Source organism: Equus quagga, chromosome 14, assembly GCF_021613505.1.
Source record: "Equus quagga isolate Etosha38 chromosome 14, UCLA_HA_Equagga_1.0, whole genome shotgun sequence".
In the NCBI taxonomy this organism is placed as follows: domain Eukaryota; kingdom Metazoa; phylum Chordata; class Mammalia; order Perissodactyla; family Equidae; genus Equus; species Equus quagga.
The window spans coordinates 11,942,641-11,964,610 of record NC_060280.1 but is presented as its reverse complement, the minus strand read 5'-3'; the positions used below and the strand labels follow the sequence as shown (position 1 = coordinate 11,964,610).

Here is a 21,970-nt window from a genome sequence, read left to right as displayed (position 1 = left end):
TGGAGCTAACAGTCTAGTAAAGGAGACAAGACTTAGACACACACACAAATACTTACAAACTGTGCTAAGTGCTATAAGGGGAAAGATCAAGAAACCATTAAAGAGAATGGCAGGTTTTTTTGGAGGATCTGAGAAGTGCTCTGTGAAGAAGTGACATTTAAGCAAAGAGCTGGAAGATGAGACATACAGAGCATGTGCATGTGGCCCACATATGCGCAAACTTTGGGTCGGGGGGCATCAGGAATGGAGGGTGAAGGAGCCTACATTTCTGACAAAGGAAACACGGAAGGCATCTCTAGACAGGAGAGAACTTGGTGAGTTCAAGGAACTCAAAAAAGGCCAGTAGTGCACAAAGGCAGCAGTGAGATTGAGATGACAGGGCCAGGCCTTGAGGGACCAGCTTAAGAATCTGGATTTTATTCTTTTATTCTGAGTTTAATGTAAGGGGTTTCAAGGAACAAAGCCACATAATCCAATTTTTGTTTAAAAGACCCATTCTGGCTGCTGTAAGGAAAGCAAATTAAAGGTAGGCAACAATGGAAACCAGATGACCAATTATGAGGTTATTGCAGTAGTCTAGGCAAATAGCTAGGACCAGGGTGACAGCGGTGGAGTAAAAGAAGTACACAGATAGGAGATATACACTTGGCAGTAAAATCAACGCGCCTGGGAGAGTGATACTAACAAGAGTTATGAAGAGAGAGACATGTCAAGCAAAGACTCCCGTTTAATACACCAGGTAATAGTTATTATTATAGGAACAAAATATTAAGGGTACTTCTATCTGGGCAGGGAGATTTTAGGTGATGTTTATTTTCTTTACGCATCCTGAATTTCCCATTTTTTTCTATAGCAAACAAGGTGTTGTAACTTTAAAAACAAACCATTTCTATCTTCACTTTTCTGGTTATTTTTCAAAAATGTCTGCATGTTTATAGTTCTAGTCCTACAAAACCATCTGGCCCACTTGCTTCATTTCTGAAACAAAGATGATCTCAGTAATTCTCGCTAGAGCTGTGCCATCTGAAGCTAACCCTGCCAGTCACCGGCTTCTTTGCCATTCTCACTTTCCCTTCCCTACACCAACAGGTCACACGGCCGGATGAAGGATCCTGACGTCATGCTGCTGGCATCTCTGTCCTGAGATGAATAAAGCAACACTACAGACAGACCAAGACCACTTCTCTGAGTGCAAGATGAGCTCCCAGACTTCATATATCAGTGTCAAAGTCCTGGCCTTCTGATGGCTATTTTATCTGTGCTAGATTGATGAAAAATAAAATTAAGAAAAAAAGCATCTAAACAGCCATGAATGCTTAGGGAATCTGATTGCAACTTCAGTTCAAGTTCATCGTAACCACCTCTAACTTCTGACAGTGCAAAAAGGCAACACGATGCAGAAAACAGAACCTGAGCACACACTTTAGAGAAAATGAAACCTGGGTCTGAACACCAGCTCCAGCATTAACTAGCTGTATGACTTTGGGGAAACCAATTGTCCTTTTCCTGGGCCTCAGTTATAACTTCTGGAAAACAGAAGCAATAATAACTATCCCACAGGTTTATGTCATTTAAACAGCATATGGAAAAGCAGCTGGTATAGTGCCTAACACACAAAGATGCTCGTTAAATAGAAAAGTTGCCTGCAGTTTACTCTTACTTATGGTTTCATAATGTACCAAGTGGCACAGATCAAAAAAAAAAAATCAACAAATTTGACAGTTAGCTAGAATTATATACACAATCACTGAAATGTTTACCAAATTTCTTTATTGAAAAGTCTGGAGTGACTTCTAAAATATAACCACCAATAGTAACCAACTGAGATTTACATACCACTGTCCCCTTCCATCAGGCTCATATCATTCAGATACACAATGTTGGTGAAGGCCTCTTTTCTTCTCTGCAGCTCCAAACAGAGAATAAGATAGCCAGGCCAGAAACTTTAAAGAGATCAAAGTTGAAGACAGGAATGAGAAACAGTGAACTTATCTGGAGCTGTGCTGTCCAATACAGCAGATACTAGCCACAGGTGGCTATCTAAATTTAAATTAATTAAAAGTAAACACAATTTAAAAGTCAGTTCTTCAGTCAACTAATCCATATTTCAAGTACTCAATGGCCACACGTGGATAGTGGCTACCATGTTGGTCAGTGCAGTAGAACATTTCCATTATCACAGAAAGTTCAATTAGAAAGCCTTGATCTAGCGCAATTAAGAAAAAAAGCAAAAGCCAGCGACAGAGGCTGACATTTGAGGCCAAGCATCAATTACGACATACTTAAGCTTATACACTTTATCAGCTTTAAGATTCAATACACGATGAGTATGTTTCTTCCCCAAATATATAAACTATACAAGTTCTCCTTGACTCTTCCCCCTCCTTCATTTGCTATATCCAGTACCTACAAGTCCAAAGGCATTTTCCTTCAAAATGTCCCTCCTATGTGCTCCTGCTGCTGCCCTACCAGTCACCAATTTGGTCTATCTGAATTGCTGCAACAGCTTCCTAGCTGGCCTTTCTGTCTCTGATCCTTCTCATGTATGACACCAGAAATAATCCCCAGAAAGCTCCATTTATGTCACATCATTTTCATACCAAAACGTCTAAAAGGGTCTCTGCTAAGTAAATTCTTCTAACCCCCTTTCAAGGTCCTACATGATCTCATCAACCACCACCTGGCCAGTCTCATCCCGCACTATCAATGAACAGATACGTATCAAGTACCTACCACTGTAGGAATTAGACATTATGGGGGAAAAGGAAGACACAGGCCTCTGTCTCCAAAAGATTATGATCCAGGTGAAGCCATAAGACAACATCGTTAAGCACTAATAACTGACTGATATGTGGCATGGATAAAAAGCAACGTCAGTGTTCCATGCCCTTGCTCTTGCTGTTTCTGTCACCTGAGCTGCCGTCCTCCTGGCTCCTTTATAAATACAAATCGTACCCAGCCTGCAGGGATTACCTCCAAAGTCTCACCCCCTCCCTGAGTCCTTCACCAGAGATGCTACTGAGCCCATCCTGACCTCTCCCTTCTTGGAAACCCTGTATTGATTGTCACTTGATCACACTGTCTGGTGCTTAATTAGATGCCATCCACATGCCTGAGATCTGGGGCTCAGGACTAAGCAGAAGGTGGAGAGAGGAATTAGTAAGAGCCATCTCCTCCACACAAAGAAAAACACGTAAAAATTTAAAAGGAAAAAGATGTTTACTTTCCTATCACTTAAAACAAAAAAGCATTTTTATGTAGCAAAGAGAATTCCCAAGTGATAAAGCATGTCAATTCAGGCCCTTAACTACAAAGTGATTAACTAAATTAATGATTCTAATCTTAACTTCAGCTTCTAAGAAATTCTCACTTACCCATGAGACCTACAGATGTCAGTCATTTTCTCTTTGCTTGTAAAATCTGCAGGGAGTTTAATTAGATGAAGGATGAGCTGACTGTAACCCCAGGAAAACAAGTGTGAATGAGGCCTGTGAAATGGAAAACTCTCAGCACATCAGATAGGAAATAAACTCTCAAAATGCTTATTAGTCACCTAATAGGTAAGTACAGTTAATTATATTTCTTCCATTATTATTATATTTTCAAACATTTCTATTTGGCTTTTGAAAAATTAAAAAATTATTTTTCCTAGAACAAATACCTCTTCATTTTTTAACATTAGACATTTTTGGTAATCAAAAGAAAAAGAAAAAAAGCCCATTAACTCATCATTCACAGATCGCCATTTTATATCCTTGCAGACCTTTGTCTAGGCATAAAGGATAGGCATTTTGGGGGCTTTCAAAAAGTTTCTCCTGGAGGAAAACACTGGCACATTTCTGATACATCAGAAGTATTAGCGTATTTTTTATGAAGTCTATTTTTTAAAAAAAATCCTAAATCAGGTTACATCTGAAAATCCCTGGGCAAATTTCTAGGAAGAAACTACAAACAGACACACAAAATTTTCTTCTTCCAACACAGGTTTAATCACCAAGGGCTCTTAATGTGGATCCGTGAAAGAGCATCAGGGGTCAGTTTAATTCTCTGGAATCATGTGCCAAATTTTGCCTGGATGTGCATTTTTCTGAGAGGAATCACCAGATTCTTACAGGATCTGTGACTCAAAAAGTGTTCATAGTCACTACGAAGTACTTAGTGTCACTCCTACCAGACTGGAGTCAGTCTCTTCCATAGCTGCTCCTGCAGTAAGCCCAGAACACTACATGTGAATAGACTGCTTCCATTCGGAAGGATCATCAGAGCTTAGAAAGAGGACTCCTCCTATACCTGGGGTCTCCTTCCTCATCCACAGTGCTGGTGCTTGGGGGAGCATCCTGGGACACTGCCAAAAGCAGCCAATCCAATCTTAAAGACTCTGGTTGTAGAAGGGACTCGAGGAAGGATGGCCTAAGAGAAAGGTGGGGAGAAAAAGCACCAATCTTCATGCTGAGAACGGAAACATAAAATGTGGGGATGTGAAGAAAATGTTAAGGGATCAATACAGCGGATATTGAATATAACTTGAAATACCCTTGAATATAACTTGAAAACCCTTCTGCTACAAAATGTCTAGAAATACTGGTGAAAATCTAATAGCCTTTTAAACGAATAGTTGAGCCCAAAGATAAGAAGGAAAATACCAAAAAGCAAAAAAACCCAAAAAAAGATAAATAAAAACCAGTATGGCAATATGAATCAATCAGAGGGAGAAAGAGAGGGAGAAAGTGTCCAGTCTCAATAAGCAACGGGCACAGGGGTTTAAGGCCGTATGGAAATAGGAAATGAGGCTTCAGCCTAAAAAGAGGCTGAAGAGCTGGAACTGAGATCCACCCACAAAAAGCTGGAATATTGCCTATAAAAAGGGGGCAATAAGGGGCTGGTCCCATGGCCTACTGGTTAAGATCAGTGTGCTCTACTTCAGTGGCTCAGGTTAGGTTCCTGGGTGCAAACCTATACCACTCGTCAGCAGCCATGCTGTGGCAGCAACTCACATACAAAATAGAGGAAGCTTGGCACAGACGTTAGCTCAGGGTGAGTCTTCCTCAAGTAAAAAGAGGAAGACTGGCAACAGATGTCAGCTCAAGGTGAATCCTCCTCAGTAAAAAAATAAATAAATAAATAAGTGGCAATAAATTCACTCACTAGCAGAGACAATAAGGAAGCTTATCTGCCTTAGCCCAGGCTCTGGAAGAGGGGTTTAATCTTACACAGATGATCCAAGAATCTCTGAGAGAGGAAAAGAGAAGGAAGGCGAGTATGGGATGTACACGTTTGTGGTGTGCGCTGTAAACCGTGAAAGAATGGGACACGACTGACAAAATCCTCCTCTTCCATAGGAGGGCCTCAATCCTACGGCAGTGAACAGAAAAAATGTTACAACTGCGTGGACAAGAGCAACACTGCCCTATCAAAAGAACGGAGAGTCTGCAAATTTCCTCCCCTACTCACCGTTGATCTTCAGGCCTTGATTTCACCAGACTGTCTAAATAAGCCAAAAACTGAGCAGGATGATGATGACAAAGTTGCATGACATCCGCAGGCAAAATGGATGGGTAAAACTTGATTAAGGATCGAAGGGCAGATTCCCCAAACCTCTCATACAATCTGCATTTAAAAACAAAACATTAAGTCTCCAACTTCAGTGAGATGATATAAGCTGGTTACATTACTGAAATACTTATTAGAAAAAATAAATATACTAACAAGAAGCTGCCCAACACGCAACTGAGTAAAACTTCACAGACTAAGACCACAAACCGCATGTGCTTCAGTTCACAGAAACAACATCTAGGACAACTTACCGGGTAGCATAAGCAACCAACAGAGGACTGTCGAAAGGGACTGAGTCATCCAGCAACTTTAATCTCGTTGGCAGGTCTCCTTCTCCCATCTCCATATACGTAGGACTGCAACTGGCCATTTCTGAAAGAGAAAGCACACCCTTTTCCCTTCATCTCGTAGCAGTAAATACTCAATTCATGAACACATTCATTCAACAATCATTAGTCATGCGCCTACGGTGTGCAAGGCCCGATGTTGGTCAAGCATCGCAAGCGACAAAAAAGAACAAGATACAATCTCTACTTTTAAGGAACTTCAAGTCAAAGTGGGAGGCAAAGCATCCTGAAAGTTAAAATAACACAAAGGGACAGACAACCAATACATAAGTGATTGTTATCCTTGAAAAGGGTGCATGTATATATGTGTGTGTGTATGTATTATTATATTGTTAATTATATCATATATTATATAAGCTATATAACCACCATCAATACCAAATTCCTCAGTGTCCCTACTTCATCTTTTAGAACAAAATTAATTCATAAATTTAATTAAATTAACTTAAAAATATCTGAACTATTTTTAAAAATGTCAGTTATAGGTGCTGGCCTAGTGGCGCAGCAGTTAAGTTCACACACTCTGCTTCAGCAGCCCAGGGTTCACAGGTTTGGATCCCAGGTGCAGACCTAGCATGGTTCATCAAGCCACACTGTGGCAGCACCCTACATAAAATAGGGGAAGATAGGGACAGATGTTAGCTCAGTGACAATCTTCTTCAAGCAAAAAGAGGAAGACCGGCAACAGATGTTTGCTCAGGGCCAACCTTCCTCACCAAAAAAAACCCAAACAAACAAACAAACAAACAAAACACATCAGTTATAGGGGCTGGCCCCGTAGCATAGTGGTTAAGTTTAGCACCCTCTGCTTTAGTGGCCCAGGTTCGCAGGTTCAGATCCTGGGCATGGACCTACACCACTCATCAGCTAGGCTGTGGCGGCGACCCACATAGAAAAGTGGAGGAAGACTGGCACAGATGTTAGCTCAGGGCTAATCTTCCTCAGCAAAAACAAAACAAAACAAACATCAGTTATAGCCAATCTTCTTCCTCTGATGGAAGATTTGACTTTTGGGAACAGCCAAGTCATTTAAAGCCAAGTGTGGTAAACAGAGTGAGTGATGATCTAGTTAAAACTACCTGTTAAATATATATACTGTCTCTCTCTCTATATATATGAATCTAAAGTAAAACGAGTTTCTTCAAGTAGTTTTCAACCAGCTCCAAAGACAAGTCCCAAGGAACAGTTCCAAAAGCCGTTTTCCATAAAACAGCATCATTAGGAGGGTGGAGCCTGTTCAATAGACCATTTCGAAAGAGCCAATCTTCAATGCCTGATATATCTATGTTTAAAAATCATTTTTTCCCAATCAGTTTCATTATTTCCAGTTTGTGCCAGGCAGTAAGAACTTAAAGGACTTCAGAGGAGGCGGCCACCGTTTAGAGCTGGAGAAGTGAGGGAAAGCTTTATGAGTGGGTGGGAGCTAAGCCAAACCCATCCTTAGAAATTCAAGTAAGCAGATACACCATCTCAAACTGCCCATCACGCTCACTCTAGCCTGCGCTAGTAACAATCTAACAACACTCAGGCTGCTTTTTTCCTGTGACTCTTTTCTGCTATTTTCCTGTGACCATGGTTGCGTATGATCACATAATAGAGACAGATATAGCATATTTCCCGTAAGTAAGAATGTCAAACATTTGAACCTATCTAAAGAGAAATAACTTTTCTTATTTCACATAAAAGACAGTGTACCTCAACTCTGAAAAAGAAAATGAAATCATTTCTTATGCTTTTAACTGCTAAATGTGGATGGAAGCAGAGCCACAACTACAGATCCATGTTTCTAGAAAACTAAAAGCTCTTTAAGTTGGTAATATAAAAATGTGTCTCTGCTTATGACTATTCACTTTTGGTAATGAATGAAAAGTCTGCTTAAAGTCTAAATCAATTATTAGAAACATGGCATCTTTTATTCAAGCAGAATTTTGAATTAAGAAATTTCACCTCTTCAAAAACCTGGGACTACGCAGTAGGAAGGGCATGCATGTTCTCTGGGGCATGAGAGCTGGTTTCTATATGAGGATGACAGTGTGGCCTTCAATCAAGCATGAAGTAGAGACTGCGGGCTGTCAACCAGAATCTCTGAGGCAGACACACAAACTCTTCACCCACATCCATTCTCTTCTTTCCAGACGCTTGGATAGGTCACATCTCCCAGTCTCCTTTGCAGTTAGGTGGGGCCTTGTCCTAGAATTCTCATCAGTGGAATGTAAACCACAGAAGAGATGTAAGCCACTCCCAGGCCAGGCCTAAAAGAGGGCACGTTCACCACTTCCACATGCTTTCCCCTGGACACAGCAATCCAATCTCAATCCCAAGTGCAATGGTGGAAGGAGCTCAAAGAAAAGGAAGGAACATGGAACCCTGGATTACCACATGGAAGAGAGCCGCCCGTTGACCTGGAACATGTCCTGCAGTGGTATATGAGCAAGGAATAAACTTCTTTTATATTTGAGTTATTACATTATGAGATATTTCTTACAGCAGTTTAGCCTACTTAACTATTATCATCTCTCTGTCTCAGTTTCCTCACCTATTAAATGGAAGCCTACTCCGAAAGCCTACTCCGAAGGCTTTTGTAAGGATAAAATGAGATGATGCCTATAGTGTTTAGCATAGTATCTGGCACAGGGAAGTACTCAAAAATGGTATATATTATTTCAAAATTAATAAGTTATGTGAGGGATTTTTCTGCATTTATAAAATCTTACTTTACCCCCAACTTCTCCAACTTTGCCATATCATTTTCCGAATATGATTGGGAGAGAAATAAAACTAATTTCTTTTTTTAAAAAGTGAATCTTTTTTTTTTAAGATTGGCCCTGAGCTAACATCTGTTGCCAATCTTTTTTTTTTTCCTTCTTCTCCCCAAAGCCCTCCAGTACATAGTCCTATATTCCAGTTGTAGGTTCTTCTGGTCATGCTATGTGGGACACCGCCTCAGCATGGCCTGATGAGTAGTGCTAGGTCTGCGCCCAGGAGCCGAACTGGGGACACCCAGGGCCACCAAAGCAGAGCATGCAAACTTAACCACTCAGCCACAGGGCCGGCCCTTAATTTCTTATAATACATTTGCAAAATAAACCAATGTTTGAAGAACAATTAAAAATTAAATTGAGTGGAAAACAAAATGGAGGTTGACCAGAAGAGAAGTGACTTTCTACTTAAATCTATTTTTTTAAACTCAAAAATGCCAAGATGCTATTATCCTTATACCAATTTCTATCCTTGGTAAGGCAATCTGACTATTACCTTTCAATCCTTCAATGAAAGTATCCCAAACACAAGGACTGTCAGTGTAACTAAGCTTGATACTCTCCTTTGCTCTTGTCAAGTCCAGGAGAAAAAAATACTTCTTTAGGAACTGACAAGCCAGAGTTTCAGGAGAGCACTGTTGCAAAGTATGGTCCGCATGTCCACTTGTGCTTTTCATCTCAGAATTCAACACATTCAATTCCAAACACAACGTTGTCAATTCAGCCAGGTCCTTCTGAAGATCGTTTGCTATGCTGCATGGAGAACATACTTGAAAAAGGTCATCCAAGGGCTCCCTCAGGTTATTTACAGAGTCACACACTGTTTGATCCACGGTTTCCTCATTGCTTAGAGAGGCCCTTTTTTCTTTTTCATTATCTTCATCTAATATTCCCTTTTTCGACTCATCAAGCAATAGCACATCCTGGTTCGATGTCATGGATGAGTTGCCAGTATCTGAAATGCCTGAAAAATCCTTTATGGCAAACGCTTTTTCTAACTGTGAAAGCCACTGCTGTAAAACCATTCTCAGAGACTTGGGTTCAAATAAAACCAGTGGGTCCTCTAGCTTGGTCCTATACAAGACAGACAAGTATGAAATTTATGTATTATTTGTTTTTTTAAAACAAATTATTTCATGCTAAATAAACCTAACAGACAAAACACATTTACCTGGAATGTTACTTTTCAATTCTTTAACTATGATCTCAGCAAGATGACAACACAGGGAACATTAACTTTGTACTAATTCTTGAATTTCAATTCCAAATGAGACTACCTCTGCCCCACACTGTCTCAGGACTGCTACTGACGAGCTCAAAAAGTCGCTCCCATCCACCATAAAACTTTCTCATTCATGAATACTCACATTGCTTCTGCTGTTGCTATTCTGAGCTCTTGGAGCTTGTCTTCTTCTGGAGGTTGACTAGTTACTTCTTTTTCTTCCCTAGAAAAGTGTGAAAAGAGTTAGAGGGGATTAGAGTTTCCTTAGACAAATATTTCTAAGTGCTTACTAAGTAGCAGGGATCGCAGTTAACGTCACGTGAGACAGAGATGAGTACACACAATGGCCCACGGCCTCAAGATGAGTAAGCTCTAGTCAGACAAGCACGCAAACGACTAAGGATAATACAAAAGAGAATGAAACGAACATCAAAGAGTGGCACAAGCATGACGCTACGAAAGGACAGAAAAAGGAATCATTATTCAGATATTCAGACTAGGCAATCAAGGGAAGCTTTCCTGAGGAGGTGGTATTTGTGTTAGGAAAAATACTGCAGTTGGGAGAAACAGCACGAAGAAAGGTAGTGAGGTGTTCACACCCAGTTCTCCAACAGGACCAGAATTTAGAGTGCTTAGAGGAATGTGGTTGGAAATGAGGCTGGAAAGGTAGGCTAAGGTCAGACTGTTATAGCAATATCTGTACTTTTTTCCCATAAACATATGGATTCACTAAGTTATTCTGAGGCTAACACACTTTTTATTCCATCTGACTGTCCACATGCTCTGGGCCTGTGGGTCACTCTCCATTCCTGGGTGAGTGCTGAGCTTACTTGCCTCTAATGCCCAGATCCCCTGAACTATGAGGTAAGAAAGAGACCAGATGGACAAGATGCTTCACCCTGTGCCAGACCATGGGCTCTGCTATAACTCTACTGCATAAGGACTATGTCACCAGCATATCATAGGAAGGTACAGGACAAGATACCTTACATTCAGGCCAGAGAGCATTAGTGACTTACCCAAGGTTACACACTATTCAAAAGTGGCAACAGGGCAAGGCCTAGATTCTTTTTTTTTCTTTTTTAAAGATTGGCACCTGAGCTAATAACTATTGCCAATCTTCTTTTTTTTTTCTTTTCCTGCTTTTTCTCCCCAAATCCCCCCAGGACATAGCTCTTTATTCTAGTTTTGGGTCCTTCTAGTAGTGGCATGTGGGGCGCTGCCTCAGCATGGCTTAATGAGCGATGCCATGTCCGTGCCCAGGATCCAAACCGGCGAAACCTTGGGCCGCTGAAGCAGAGCCCGCGAACTTAACCACTCAGCCACGGGGCCAGCCCCAAGGCCTAGATTCTTGATTATCCTACTCTTAATCTAATATTCCTTCTCTAACACCCCAGAAGTTGGAAGAGATTTGGAATGGAGGGAGGTTGTGCAGGGGAAATATGGAAGAAGTGCTAAATTAAAACTCCATCCCGGGGCCGGCCCAGTGGTGCAGCGGTTAATTCGCATGCTCCGCTTCGGCGGCACAGGGTTCGCCAGTTCGGATCCCTGGTGCGGACATGGCACCGCTTGGCAAGCCATGCTGTGGTAGGCATCCCACATAGAAAGCAGAGTAAGATGGGCACGGATGTTAGCTCAGGGCACGTCTTCCTCAGCAAAAAAAGGGGAGGATTGGCAGCAGATGTTAGCTCAGGGCTGATCTTCCTCAAAATAAAAAAATAAATAAAACTCTGTCTCAACAGAGTTGCTATGGGTTGATGGACCTTTCCAACACTTCCTTTATGGTATTCACGGTTTTTATGAGCTACACTTTCTACAATGAAAAGGGTCATTGTACCTTCTCTAACAGGACACAGTCTATGGCTTTCTTCAAACTGACAGCTGCCTCCTCTAGAATTTACACAGATTTCTATGCAATGGCTTACTCAGTGTCTTCCTCTTTTGGGCAGATGACTGGACTCACATCCTCTTCACATGACTGCTCATCACCCCTGGGTTCTGGTCTCACTTTCAGATCAGGGCTTGTATGAAGGGTGCCAATCTTCTCAGTAGTTTTACGCACAAAGCTGGAAACACTGCAAGTCACACACCACAAAACTATTTTGAAAAACCTCATTACTGACAAGAATGAAAAACGTAGTGCCTGAGTTCTCTAAGTTCCTATTAGTCCCTGAAGGCAACCTGGACTTACTAAAAAGCAAGACTGTTTACAGCAACTTCAGATTTCACCTAAAGCCCATGGAAAATGTACAGTATCATAAGGATTCATTTTAGTTACTAAACTATCTTGATTCAGTCCTAAAGAAAATGTCTTTAACTCCAGCTGAGCCTGCAAAGTTTCTGTCAATTTAGGCAAAGAAGGCCATGGGATCACCTGCCCCATCCTGGCCAAAGAATTTCTTCGTGAAACTCAGCTGCTCACTTGTCACACTATATTCTTCTTAACAAGCAACATCTGTATCCAGTAAGACTCAGATAAGCGGTTAAGTAGCTGGGCAGGTCTTCTCTCTTAAACTCAAATGCCAATCCTGGGCCCAGCAAGTAGCTAGAAAGACTTCTGAGGAGTCTCCAATTCTGAGCCCAGACTGAAAAAATCATACATGGAAACTGTTCCTCTCACGCATCAGGAAAAACAGATTGCTAAACTTTTGTTCTGTCTAGGGGGAAAACCCACATCTGTAACAACTCAAACATCCAGCTATTCAAACAAAGAGGGATGCTAAATTCCCCAAGATTGAAATGAGAAGTTTACAGCTTTACAAAACAGGCTATACCTAGAAATAACCTAGAGATATCCTTGCTTCTCATTTAAATGTCTTTCCATTCCCAGCACAAAAGTGCCTAATGTGATAAGTGAAGTAAAACCAGAAATGGAACTAAATGACAAGACTAATTAGTTTACCTTTCCTTGACAGCCTGAAGAGACACAAGAGGAGACGGAGAACGAAATGGTAATGGAATGCCAAAGGGGAGAAAAGTTTCATTCTTCTCCATCTCAAACGTCACAGGAACATGAGAAACATTGTCTGATGAACGGAATCGGGGGGAAAGAAACAAAATCTAATCACACAGGAGTTTTTTAATCTTGAAAGAAATTCTGAAATGAATAAACCAAAGGAAATAAAGGATTCAATACCAAAATCACAAGTGACCCAGATACAAATGAACAGAACACAGGTTTACGAGATGCACGGGATGGTCCACATATAAAACACTCAGGCAGGTACCTTCATTTCCTACTAACCCTGAATCCCCATAAGTCAAAAAGGAAGTTTAGAGTCTCTATTAACCTCTTCTCAACAGTTCAGTCACAGGAATACTCGAACATCGAAAAGTGAAGGCAATGGCCCCCAAAACTGTAGTAATTTTTCATTCCTGATGGAAAATAATTTGGTTAGTAAGGATAAAAATGTTTCACTCTTGTGGTTAATGACCTCCTCTCTTAAGCTTTCCAGCAATTTGATGCATCATCAAAATTAGGTACTTTACCAATGTTAGTCTAAACATGAGGAAAAAACCAACAACTAAACGTAAACCCACTCTTCTAGTGGCGAGCAGATCTATAGCTCTAGATAGAAAGTCTATCAACATAATAAAAATTATTAACACCTCATAGAAAACTTTATGCACGAGATAATCCTGGCAAACAGAAGTCACAGAAAATAACTGCTTCACGTCAGCAGCCAACGAAAGACACTGTCGTCACCTTCATTTCCCTGTGAGCCGCAACACTGATCTGGTTGGTCCTCTTCTTGATGTGAGGCAAATTCTTTAAGTCTCTCGTCCTCTGAGAGGGTCTGGCTGTGAAGGGAACAAGAGTCTTCATCTGACTGACTGCCTCTTCTACTACTAATGATACGATAAATACCAGAGTCCAAGATGCTGAAACTTTCCTAAAAATAAAAAGAATTCCAAAAACATCAAAGTAAAACTTTCCTCTGTAACACAATTTAGCTTTTTAAGAGAAAAACCAACACTAAAGTAGGAGGTAAATAACAACAGTTACAGCCTATTAGGACAAGCTGGTGAGCAAGGGTTAAGCTCCCGGCAACAGGACCACTCTCATGGGCTAGTGGCATCGCACTGCTGTATTTTCTAGTCTATTTCCATAAAGGCTGGCGGTGAGAACGGGGATTAAATGAGACAATCCTGAGCTGCACTGAGACTTGGATTAGCAGGAAGCAAGAAAGCACATATTAGGAGCAACTTAACCTGTGCTGGAGGCTACATGAGGTCCATTTGCAAACAGAATATAATAAACAATGACAAAACAAAATGTGGCTCCAAGACACACCTAAACAGAGCTTCACAGGGCTGCCCAATAGCTGAAAGAAAGCCCCCTCTTGAGCACCACCCCCAAAATCTACTGCATGGAAAGGAAGTTAAGTTCTGGGATCCTAGAAGTAAGTGAGTCGAACGTAACGTAGAAAAATCTTGCTGTACAGTAAACCCGTTTAAAAGAGAGAATACCTACATGCGATGAAATGGAGCTTCTTCTACTGCTGCAAGCTGAATCCAAAGGTTCAAATTTTAAGATCAATTCTTCCAGCTGAGAAATTAGATCGCTACAGGTTGTGAGGTCCAGCTGAGATTTCAAATGCTCCAATTTATCTACAGTCAAAGATTTTCTTCCCTAATAAAAGGGTAAGTAGAAACCCAATAGAATAACTTAATATTTGTATCTGAATCTATATGCAAATGGTCAACATACTGACATATATTTATGTCTAACATGGAACATAAAACCTCAAAAGTGCTTTAAAGAGGATCAGTAAGCTAGTGAAAGACAATGAGACTTATCTAAGGAAGTAGGAATTTAATTAAGACATCATACAATCATCCCGCTTAAAACAAGGCCTGAAATTCAAATAAATCTGTGAGTAAATTTGATTTTTTTTTTAAATGGAAAGTATACTCTTTTTCCTACCCTCTCCCCATCCCGAGCCTTGTCATGCTTCCTTTGGGGACTTATTGCTGGCTTATCTGTAGGTCATATAGAAAGGGCTGATAAAGACAAGCAACTTGGTAGCACAATCCTGCAAGCTCGGCTAGTTTTAACAACCTGGATGACCAAGTAAGCTCTCTGACTCACTCTGCTGGCAATGACAGAATTCTGGAAAAGACAGCAAGTGCGAGCGGCCAGGTTCCACAGGCCCCTCCTTAGCAGGCGTTCCACACAGCGTTCCACAGATAACAGGGAAAGATGTGAGACTTTCCCACTGAGGTGCAAACAGAACAGCTCATTCTTGCAGACAGCCACATCCTGAATATCTGCAAAAACACAGGGGTGGACACACGGGATGTTAACCAAATACTCCTTGTCCATTTTTGCAAGGGCTGAAATTACTCTAACAAATTCACTTTCCATATAGGGTTCAGCTTGACTGAACTTCATTTCTATTTTTACACTTGCATTTCAACGAAGAAATCATATTTTAATCACCATTCTAAAAAGATCAAGAATAAAAGATACGGAGAAAGAAACACATCTCCCTGATCTAAAATCCTACGTTTAAAATGCTATTTTCCATGAAAAGGAACTGGGACTTTAAAAGAGGCCACAATATAACATTTCTGAGAGTTACAATCTGATGTCAATGAATGGATTTTAACACAGTACGTAAATCAACAAACAGTTCATGAGAAAATACCTGTCTTGGCAGAACATTATGAAAAGTCTTAAAAAACTTTTCAGTATCACTTATATGTGGAAGCTAAAAAAGCTGAACTATTAGAAACAGAGAGTAGAATGGTGGTTACCAGGGGCTGTGGGGTGGGGGAATTGGGTAGATGCTGGTCAAAGGGCACATGAATAAGTTCCAGAGATCTAATGCACAGCATTGTGATTATAGTTAACAAGAGGGTATTATATACTTCAAAGTTGCTGAGAGCAGATTCTAAATGTTCTCACCACAAAAGGTAGCAATCATATTGCAATATATAAATGTATCAAGAACACATTGTATACCTTAAACTTATACAATGTATATGTCAATTATATGTCAAAAAAAGGTAAAAAAAAAAAACAAAAAAACAAAAATTAGTTTGCAAGGGACATCCTTAGGGTACTTAATCCACAAGAAATCAATGTTGACCAGATTGGTAAGAAACAGTTCCTTTCTCTGTTTTATGTTTTTGCAAAGTAGAAAATGACCCAAAAAGTCAAGATATACTCTCTGGGCAGCAATGCTAAAAATGGTAGATTTCCTCCATTTCTGGTTTAAACTAAAAGAATACAGAGATTGATCTTTCTCTGTTTCAGCCACATACAATGGCTACTGCTCCCACAAGAACTTTTTGCACCCCAAACTATTAAGACACAAAACAAGAGTTAAAGTAAGACATGTAACAAGGGTAAAACTCAGGGTAAGTAAAGGGAAAAAAATGAACCTAATTCAATCGTTAGCGGAGGCTACTAACATTTAAGGATAAATGAAAACTGTATATAAAAGTACTCATGAAAAATTACATAATTGAACACAAATTCACAAATGTATGCTTATTAAGTACCTTACAATGGGAAACATCTATGATGTCAATCTTTAAAAGAAAGGTCACCTCGTCTATTTTTCCACTTCTTACACTACAAGAGAACCCTCCTACAACAATTAAATCTTCCACAAGCATGAGATTAAAAAGTACATAAGGAAGAAAAATATAATTACCTTTGACTTCACTCCAAAGAAGAACTTGAACATTCTGAGGAAGGAAAATATAAATTCCTCTTTCTGTCCAAGTCAGCACACAGTGCTCACTGCAAGTGAAAATGGAAGAAGTCAAGAGAATTCTAGTTTGCTCAGAATCAGAAGTTTATGACAGAACTCACATTAGCTATTAAAGTATAATCAGCCTGTACAAAGAAAACACAACGGAGATCCAGCTCATCAAGTCCTAACACCTCTTTTCTATCCATAACAATAGCCCACTAAAATAGCATAGTAAGGTGCCAAACTGGGAAAAATTCAGACGCATACACTAAATATCTTCTAGAAAAAGACAAAGCTGGTATCTTACCTGACGTTTGTTAAGACAGCTAAACTTCCCATATGTGGTATGACGGGGGCACTTTTAAAACAAAGACCAAACACAACACCTCACCACCCATCACTGCTCATGTGAGCCACTTTCAGGGATACATCATTGGTTGTGTGTGGGCAACAAATGGTTGAAAACTCCTGGTTAACTATGTGCCAGGAGATTTATTAAAGGCTCTATCTATATTATCTAACCTTGTATCTACTCATCATTTGAGGTATTATCCCTGTTTTATAAAAAAGAAAACTGAAGCTCAGAGAGATGAAATAATATGCTCGAGCCCATTCAGCATGAACACAGAAGAGTCAGAATTTATGTCAAGGACAGCCTGGCTCCAAAACCTGGATTTTTTTCTCCACACCTCACAGAACCTACTTCTTCCTTTATATATCCTCACTGACCCACCCACTGTTATCTGGAATCCTAATTATTCCACTTAACTGCATTCTCAAAAAGTCATAGATGTCCTAACTGCCAAACCCATTAACCTTTCCTCATTTCTCTTCTTGATCCCCAAGCAGGGACTAACGCTGCTGACTGTTCCTTCCTGAATCTCGCCTCCCCGGCCTCTGGGACACTGCACTTTCTTGGTCCACCTTCCTTTCCAGTCCTCTGGGACTCTCATCTCTGCTCATCTCTTTCTGTAGTCCTTTGCTCATATATCTCATTTACTCTCTCAAGACTGCTATTGTTTTTTATACAGCACCGGTAGTCTCTGCTTCTTGCCCCTGGTCAGGGCACTGCTCATTTTATAATGGTCTCTTCGAGCCATCTCTTGAGCAGCAGCGGTTCCACTCCCTCTGAAATCCTCCCCGCCAGCCCACAGCCATCGCTCTTCCTCCTGCTCTCAACCTATCTCTTGCCAACCCTGCTCATGCGGCACTTAATCGTGGACTGCAGTGTCACGACTCTCATTTTCTATTGCGGTTAAACCTTTTGTAGAAATAAGCCACATCTCTCCAACAAACTATAATCTTGAGAACAGGGACCTTTACTTTTTTTCTTTATGCCCCCAAATGTAGTAAAAATGGCACCACATGGCTACGAAACCAAGACTGATATTTAACAGGAATTGGGTCCTCATACAAATATTAAACGTTTTGCCAATATAAGACCAGATAACTGTCCTCACAGGAAAGTAATCTTTGTCACAAAGATGCAAGAAATGGTCAGAATCCTAGCCCAAAATACGTTAAAATCAGAAGGCTGTCTTTAGGAACCAGGGGAGAAAAAATGAGAGGCCAGAGGATCCCTGAGTAAAGAGATGGAGGATGACAATTTTGATACTGGACCTGATACTCAGTGTGGAAAGATTCCTTAGGAATAGCAACCTAGACTAGATGGGGGCAGAGGAGGATAGACGAGCTGATACTTCATACTTTATACATTCCTCATCCCCCTATGCCTTCACGTAATAAACAGGCTGGGACACAAGCCTAACAGCATTGTTTAAACAGCCAAGGAAGGGAAAGTGACACCCAGTGTGCCCAAAAGGAGACAAAGTATATAAGTTTGCTTCCTTGTGGGATTTGTGGGTGTAACAGTAAAGGTTTCTATAGGACACAAGTGTACAGGTGGGAAAAAAGTAAATAAACAGGAACAAAAAGCCCTCTTACTCACGGTTTTTCAAAAAAATCTTTGTTGAATTCTTCAATTTCACTATTACCTGAGAGGCTTCTATGCACCTAGCACTGTGCCCACCGTAAAGGAGCTGACAGGCTGGCACTGGGATGGATGTCACAGTGAAACAGAGGTGGTGAGGGAAGAATGAACAAGGTGTGCCAACAGTGCACGGGAACAGGTGTCTAAGCCATGCCCGCTGGAGGAGTCCGCAAAGGCTCCAAAGCGGCATTAATTATTGCCAAAGCCAAGAAGGCAGAGCCAGATCATGAAAGGCTTTGTATGCTACGGCAGGAACTAAAACGAGAGCGTTAAATAGCTTAACTCAGAGAAACAGCTCTGCCAGGAGAACCAAGCCGACTGCAGCCTCACCATTAGAAAACCCACTCCTGGGTAAGGGACTTCCCACACCCCACACATCACACTACAGTCAACAAATATTTACTAAGCACCTGTCTGCGCCAGGCACTGAGAATAAAATAGTGACAAAACACACATAGAGCCCTCACAGAGCTTACCATCTAGGAGCAAGACAGGCATACATATTGTATGAATATGTAATCATAAACTGTGATAAGTACCATAAGGAAGAGTTTTTAATATGCTTTATATAATTATGGGCAAATAAATAGCTGTCTTTCTCAAATAACTATCAGAAAGAATTACGGATTTATGAAAGTGATATACTGTCTACAATTTACTTTTACATACTTCAGTGTAGGTAATGTGACATACACATACATTAGTTAGGGACAATTAATTAACATTTCAAGTGTTCAAAAAAAATCACATTCTAAGAGCAGTTAGCTGGCCTTTGAAAAAACCCAATCAGGAGTCTACACTCCAGAGTACCCTAGAACCACCTCTAAATAACATTCTCTGAATCTGCAGTAGAGATCTCATGCATTTAGCGTAAGGGAGAGTAGAAATAATTTTCCATTGATGAAATAAGTACAATTCCAGACACACAGATTGGCTGGAAATCATACGCTGGCACCGCCATGCTTGCAGAACAAGGTGTAAGAATTGCAAGCCCAGCAGCTGACAGCCTTGAGTGGCACTTTGTGCTGCCACTTAATAGTGGACTTTTGCACCTAATCCAACCAGAAAGCTAGCTGAAGCCTCATGTTAGAACATGGCTGAATCTGCCTCGAGCAGATGTCAAGCAAGGTACTCATCAGAGTGCCTAAAGGACAGAGAGCTGAAATTTCCCCAAGCTTACAAGTTCAACTATTTTTGTGCCTGCTGGCTAAGAAACAAACATATCTGCGGCAGTTTCAGCCTGAGACTTGCTTTCACTGTAACATCCCACCAGACAGAGGAGGTTAGGAAAGAGCAAGTCCCTATAGCTTAGCTCTAACAGTCAGAAGTCCCTGACAATTACAAACTGTCCAACTGGTTTGGGTCAGTTCAAAACAGAAAGGGAAGTACATTTCTATGATCTCTGCATTCTTCTTAGAACACTTCATGTAACATAGTCATTTCCCAGTTTTCTAAAAATAATTTAGTACAAAAACAACCTTAAAAAGGTAACCGCCTCTGAAAAACAAAGAGAAAAAGTCGAGTGTTCTTTTTTTAAAGGATCAAAGCGAGAAACTCACCTAAGATGCAAGAGTTTTGGGAAAGACAAAGACTGGCAGGATCCAACTGTATGATCATACTGAGGTTCTGTCCTAAAAGCAAACACGCCTGTTAATGATTTAATCACAACAGAAAAGCACGCTTTTACCTATGGAGGAAAATTTTTGCTTCCAAAACAAACTCAAGAACCTAACTGCATCTGCCTTTATTCAATTTGCTTTTATCATATGAAAGATAAGTGATTAAAGGCTTTTTGGTTTCTTTGAATCTTTTAATAAAAATTCTACTTCACTGTTAAAAGGCATAATAAAACCTTTAATGCATACAGAATATCAGAGATTTCAACCCACCCCCTACATGTCAATTCCTTAAACACTCCTCACCAGCCGTACAAATCCTGACCTTAAAGTAATTACAGGGAGAGGTGGCGATGAGAGGAGTTTCTTAAACTGATGTGTACTGATAACTTCTCCATCAAAGTTCACTTCCCACATCCTGGAGCCAGGGCGAGCACAATATATCAAGGGTTGCTGGTCCGCGCTACATCTTCCAGGGAAAAAACAAGCTCCATATTCTCCATCTCTTTCCTTGTTTCCAATCTTCCAAAATTTTTCTCTAATATCCAAAAAAGTAAGAGAAAGCAGGTTTCCTTACAAAAAAGTCAAAAACAATGGCACTCCAAATCAGCATGGCCATAATAACCTGTCCCACACATCCTCCCTCTATTCATATTAGCAACATACTGGAAAGAACAACAGAAGGGAAAGGTCAAAATAGGTTCTAGCTCTGATTTGCCATTAATTATTTCTGTGACAAGAAGCAAGCCACTTCACATTAGTACTCAGTTGATTATTTGCAGAATGAGAGACTCAGAATCAATGTGAAGGCCCCTTTCAAATCTAAAAAATGAGTGCTACTAAACTATTTCATACATCCTTAAATCCTACTGATTGCTTCCCAAATCATCTTGTAAACATTCTTTGGACACTCCATGGGAGCTACCTCTCCATCCTGTCTCCAAGCCACTCGCCTGCCACAAACACCCCAGAAACTCATCACTCTTTCCTCCAAACGCCAACTCCTTCTAAAACTCTGCACCTTGGAACATTCTGTTCCCTTGTGATTGCAAGATATATAAAATATCTGTACAAGAGCTTACCACACTGCCTACGAACATGGAAGGTGATAATGAGGAGAACGTCTCTTCCTAAAAATTCCCTTACTTATTCTTCAAGACTTAGCTCCATCATCCTTCCTCTGAGAGACTTCCTTGACTCCCACGGCTGAATTACATGCTTCCCATGCTATGTTTTCACAGCACTGACCACGTTACATACAGCATGGCAATTGTGTCTATCTGAACAACAGACCATCACTTTCTTCAGGACACAGGCCATCTATTCTTCTTTAGTTGAATTCCCAGTGTATAGCGCAGGATCTGGCCCACACAAAGCACTCAATACATGATAGTGCTCCATATACTCAGGCTCTTTTTTTGGAGAATTTAGTACGTGACCTTAAATAATTCAATAAACATCCCTGTATTTACTTGCTTTGTGAATAAAATATAACATCAGTTTGACTATAAGAATACGAATGTGAAAGTGTTTTGAAATATACACAGAGCAATACAAGAAGTTATGATTTTATTACTTATGTTCCTTATTTGGGAAATAAAATATATTTCTTGCTTATTTTATGTCCTCTATGGTGCTTAATACAGTGCTAAAGATCCAGAAGAGTGCAAAAAGTGCCTGCTGAGTGAACAAATACAGCCAACTCATTCTCATCTGTGTGCTCATTTATCTTACTCTCTACACTTTCAGACACTATGTGACAGGCACAAGGCTAAG

At 40.5% G+C, this 21,970-nt stretch overlaps 1 protein-coding gene across 3 annotated transcripts in view; it reads right to left on the bottom strand.

Moving 5' to 3' along the window:
• The window catches only part of HPS5 (HPS5 biogenesis of lysosomal organelles complex 2 subunit 2), a 36,634-nt gene that overhangs the window by 2,995 nt on the left and 11,669 nt on the right, over positions 1–21,970 (bottom strand). For 2 of the 3 annotated variants that reach the window (XM_046685011.1, XM_046685010.1), the window contains exons 7-21: positions 20,520–20,732; positions 20,138–20,209; positions 16,547–16,635; positions 14,974–15,152; positions 14,356–14,514; positions 13,588–13,774; positions 12,784–12,907; positions 11,807–11,956; positions 10,027–10,104; positions 9,156–9,733; positions 5,805–5,925; positions 5,452–5,607; positions 4,291–4,410; positions 3,375–3,488; positions 1,837–1,943 (exon numbers count right to left, since the gene is read on the bottom strand). In XM_046685011.1, the coding sequence (XP_046540967.1) occupies positions 1,837–1,943; positions 3,375–3,488; positions 4,291–4,410; positions 5,452–5,607; positions 5,805–5,925; positions 9,156–9,733; positions 10,027–10,104; positions 11,807–11,956; positions 12,784–12,907; positions 13,588–13,774; positions 14,356–14,514; positions 14,974–15,152; positions 16,547–16,635; positions 20,138–20,209; positions 20,520–20,732 (2,447 nt within the window). Of the gene's footprint in view, positions 1–1,836; positions 1,944–3,374; positions 3,489–4,290; positions 4,411–5,036; positions 5,353–5,451; positions 5,608–5,804; positions 5,926–9,155; positions 9,734–10,026; positions 10,105–11,806; positions 11,957–12,783; positions 12,908–13,587; positions 13,775–14,355; positions 14,515–14,973; positions 15,153–16,546; positions 16,636–20,137; positions 20,210–20,519; positions 20,733–21,970 lie in introns of those variants that run through there. The other variant, XM_046685012.1, reaches the window with a different exon arrangement.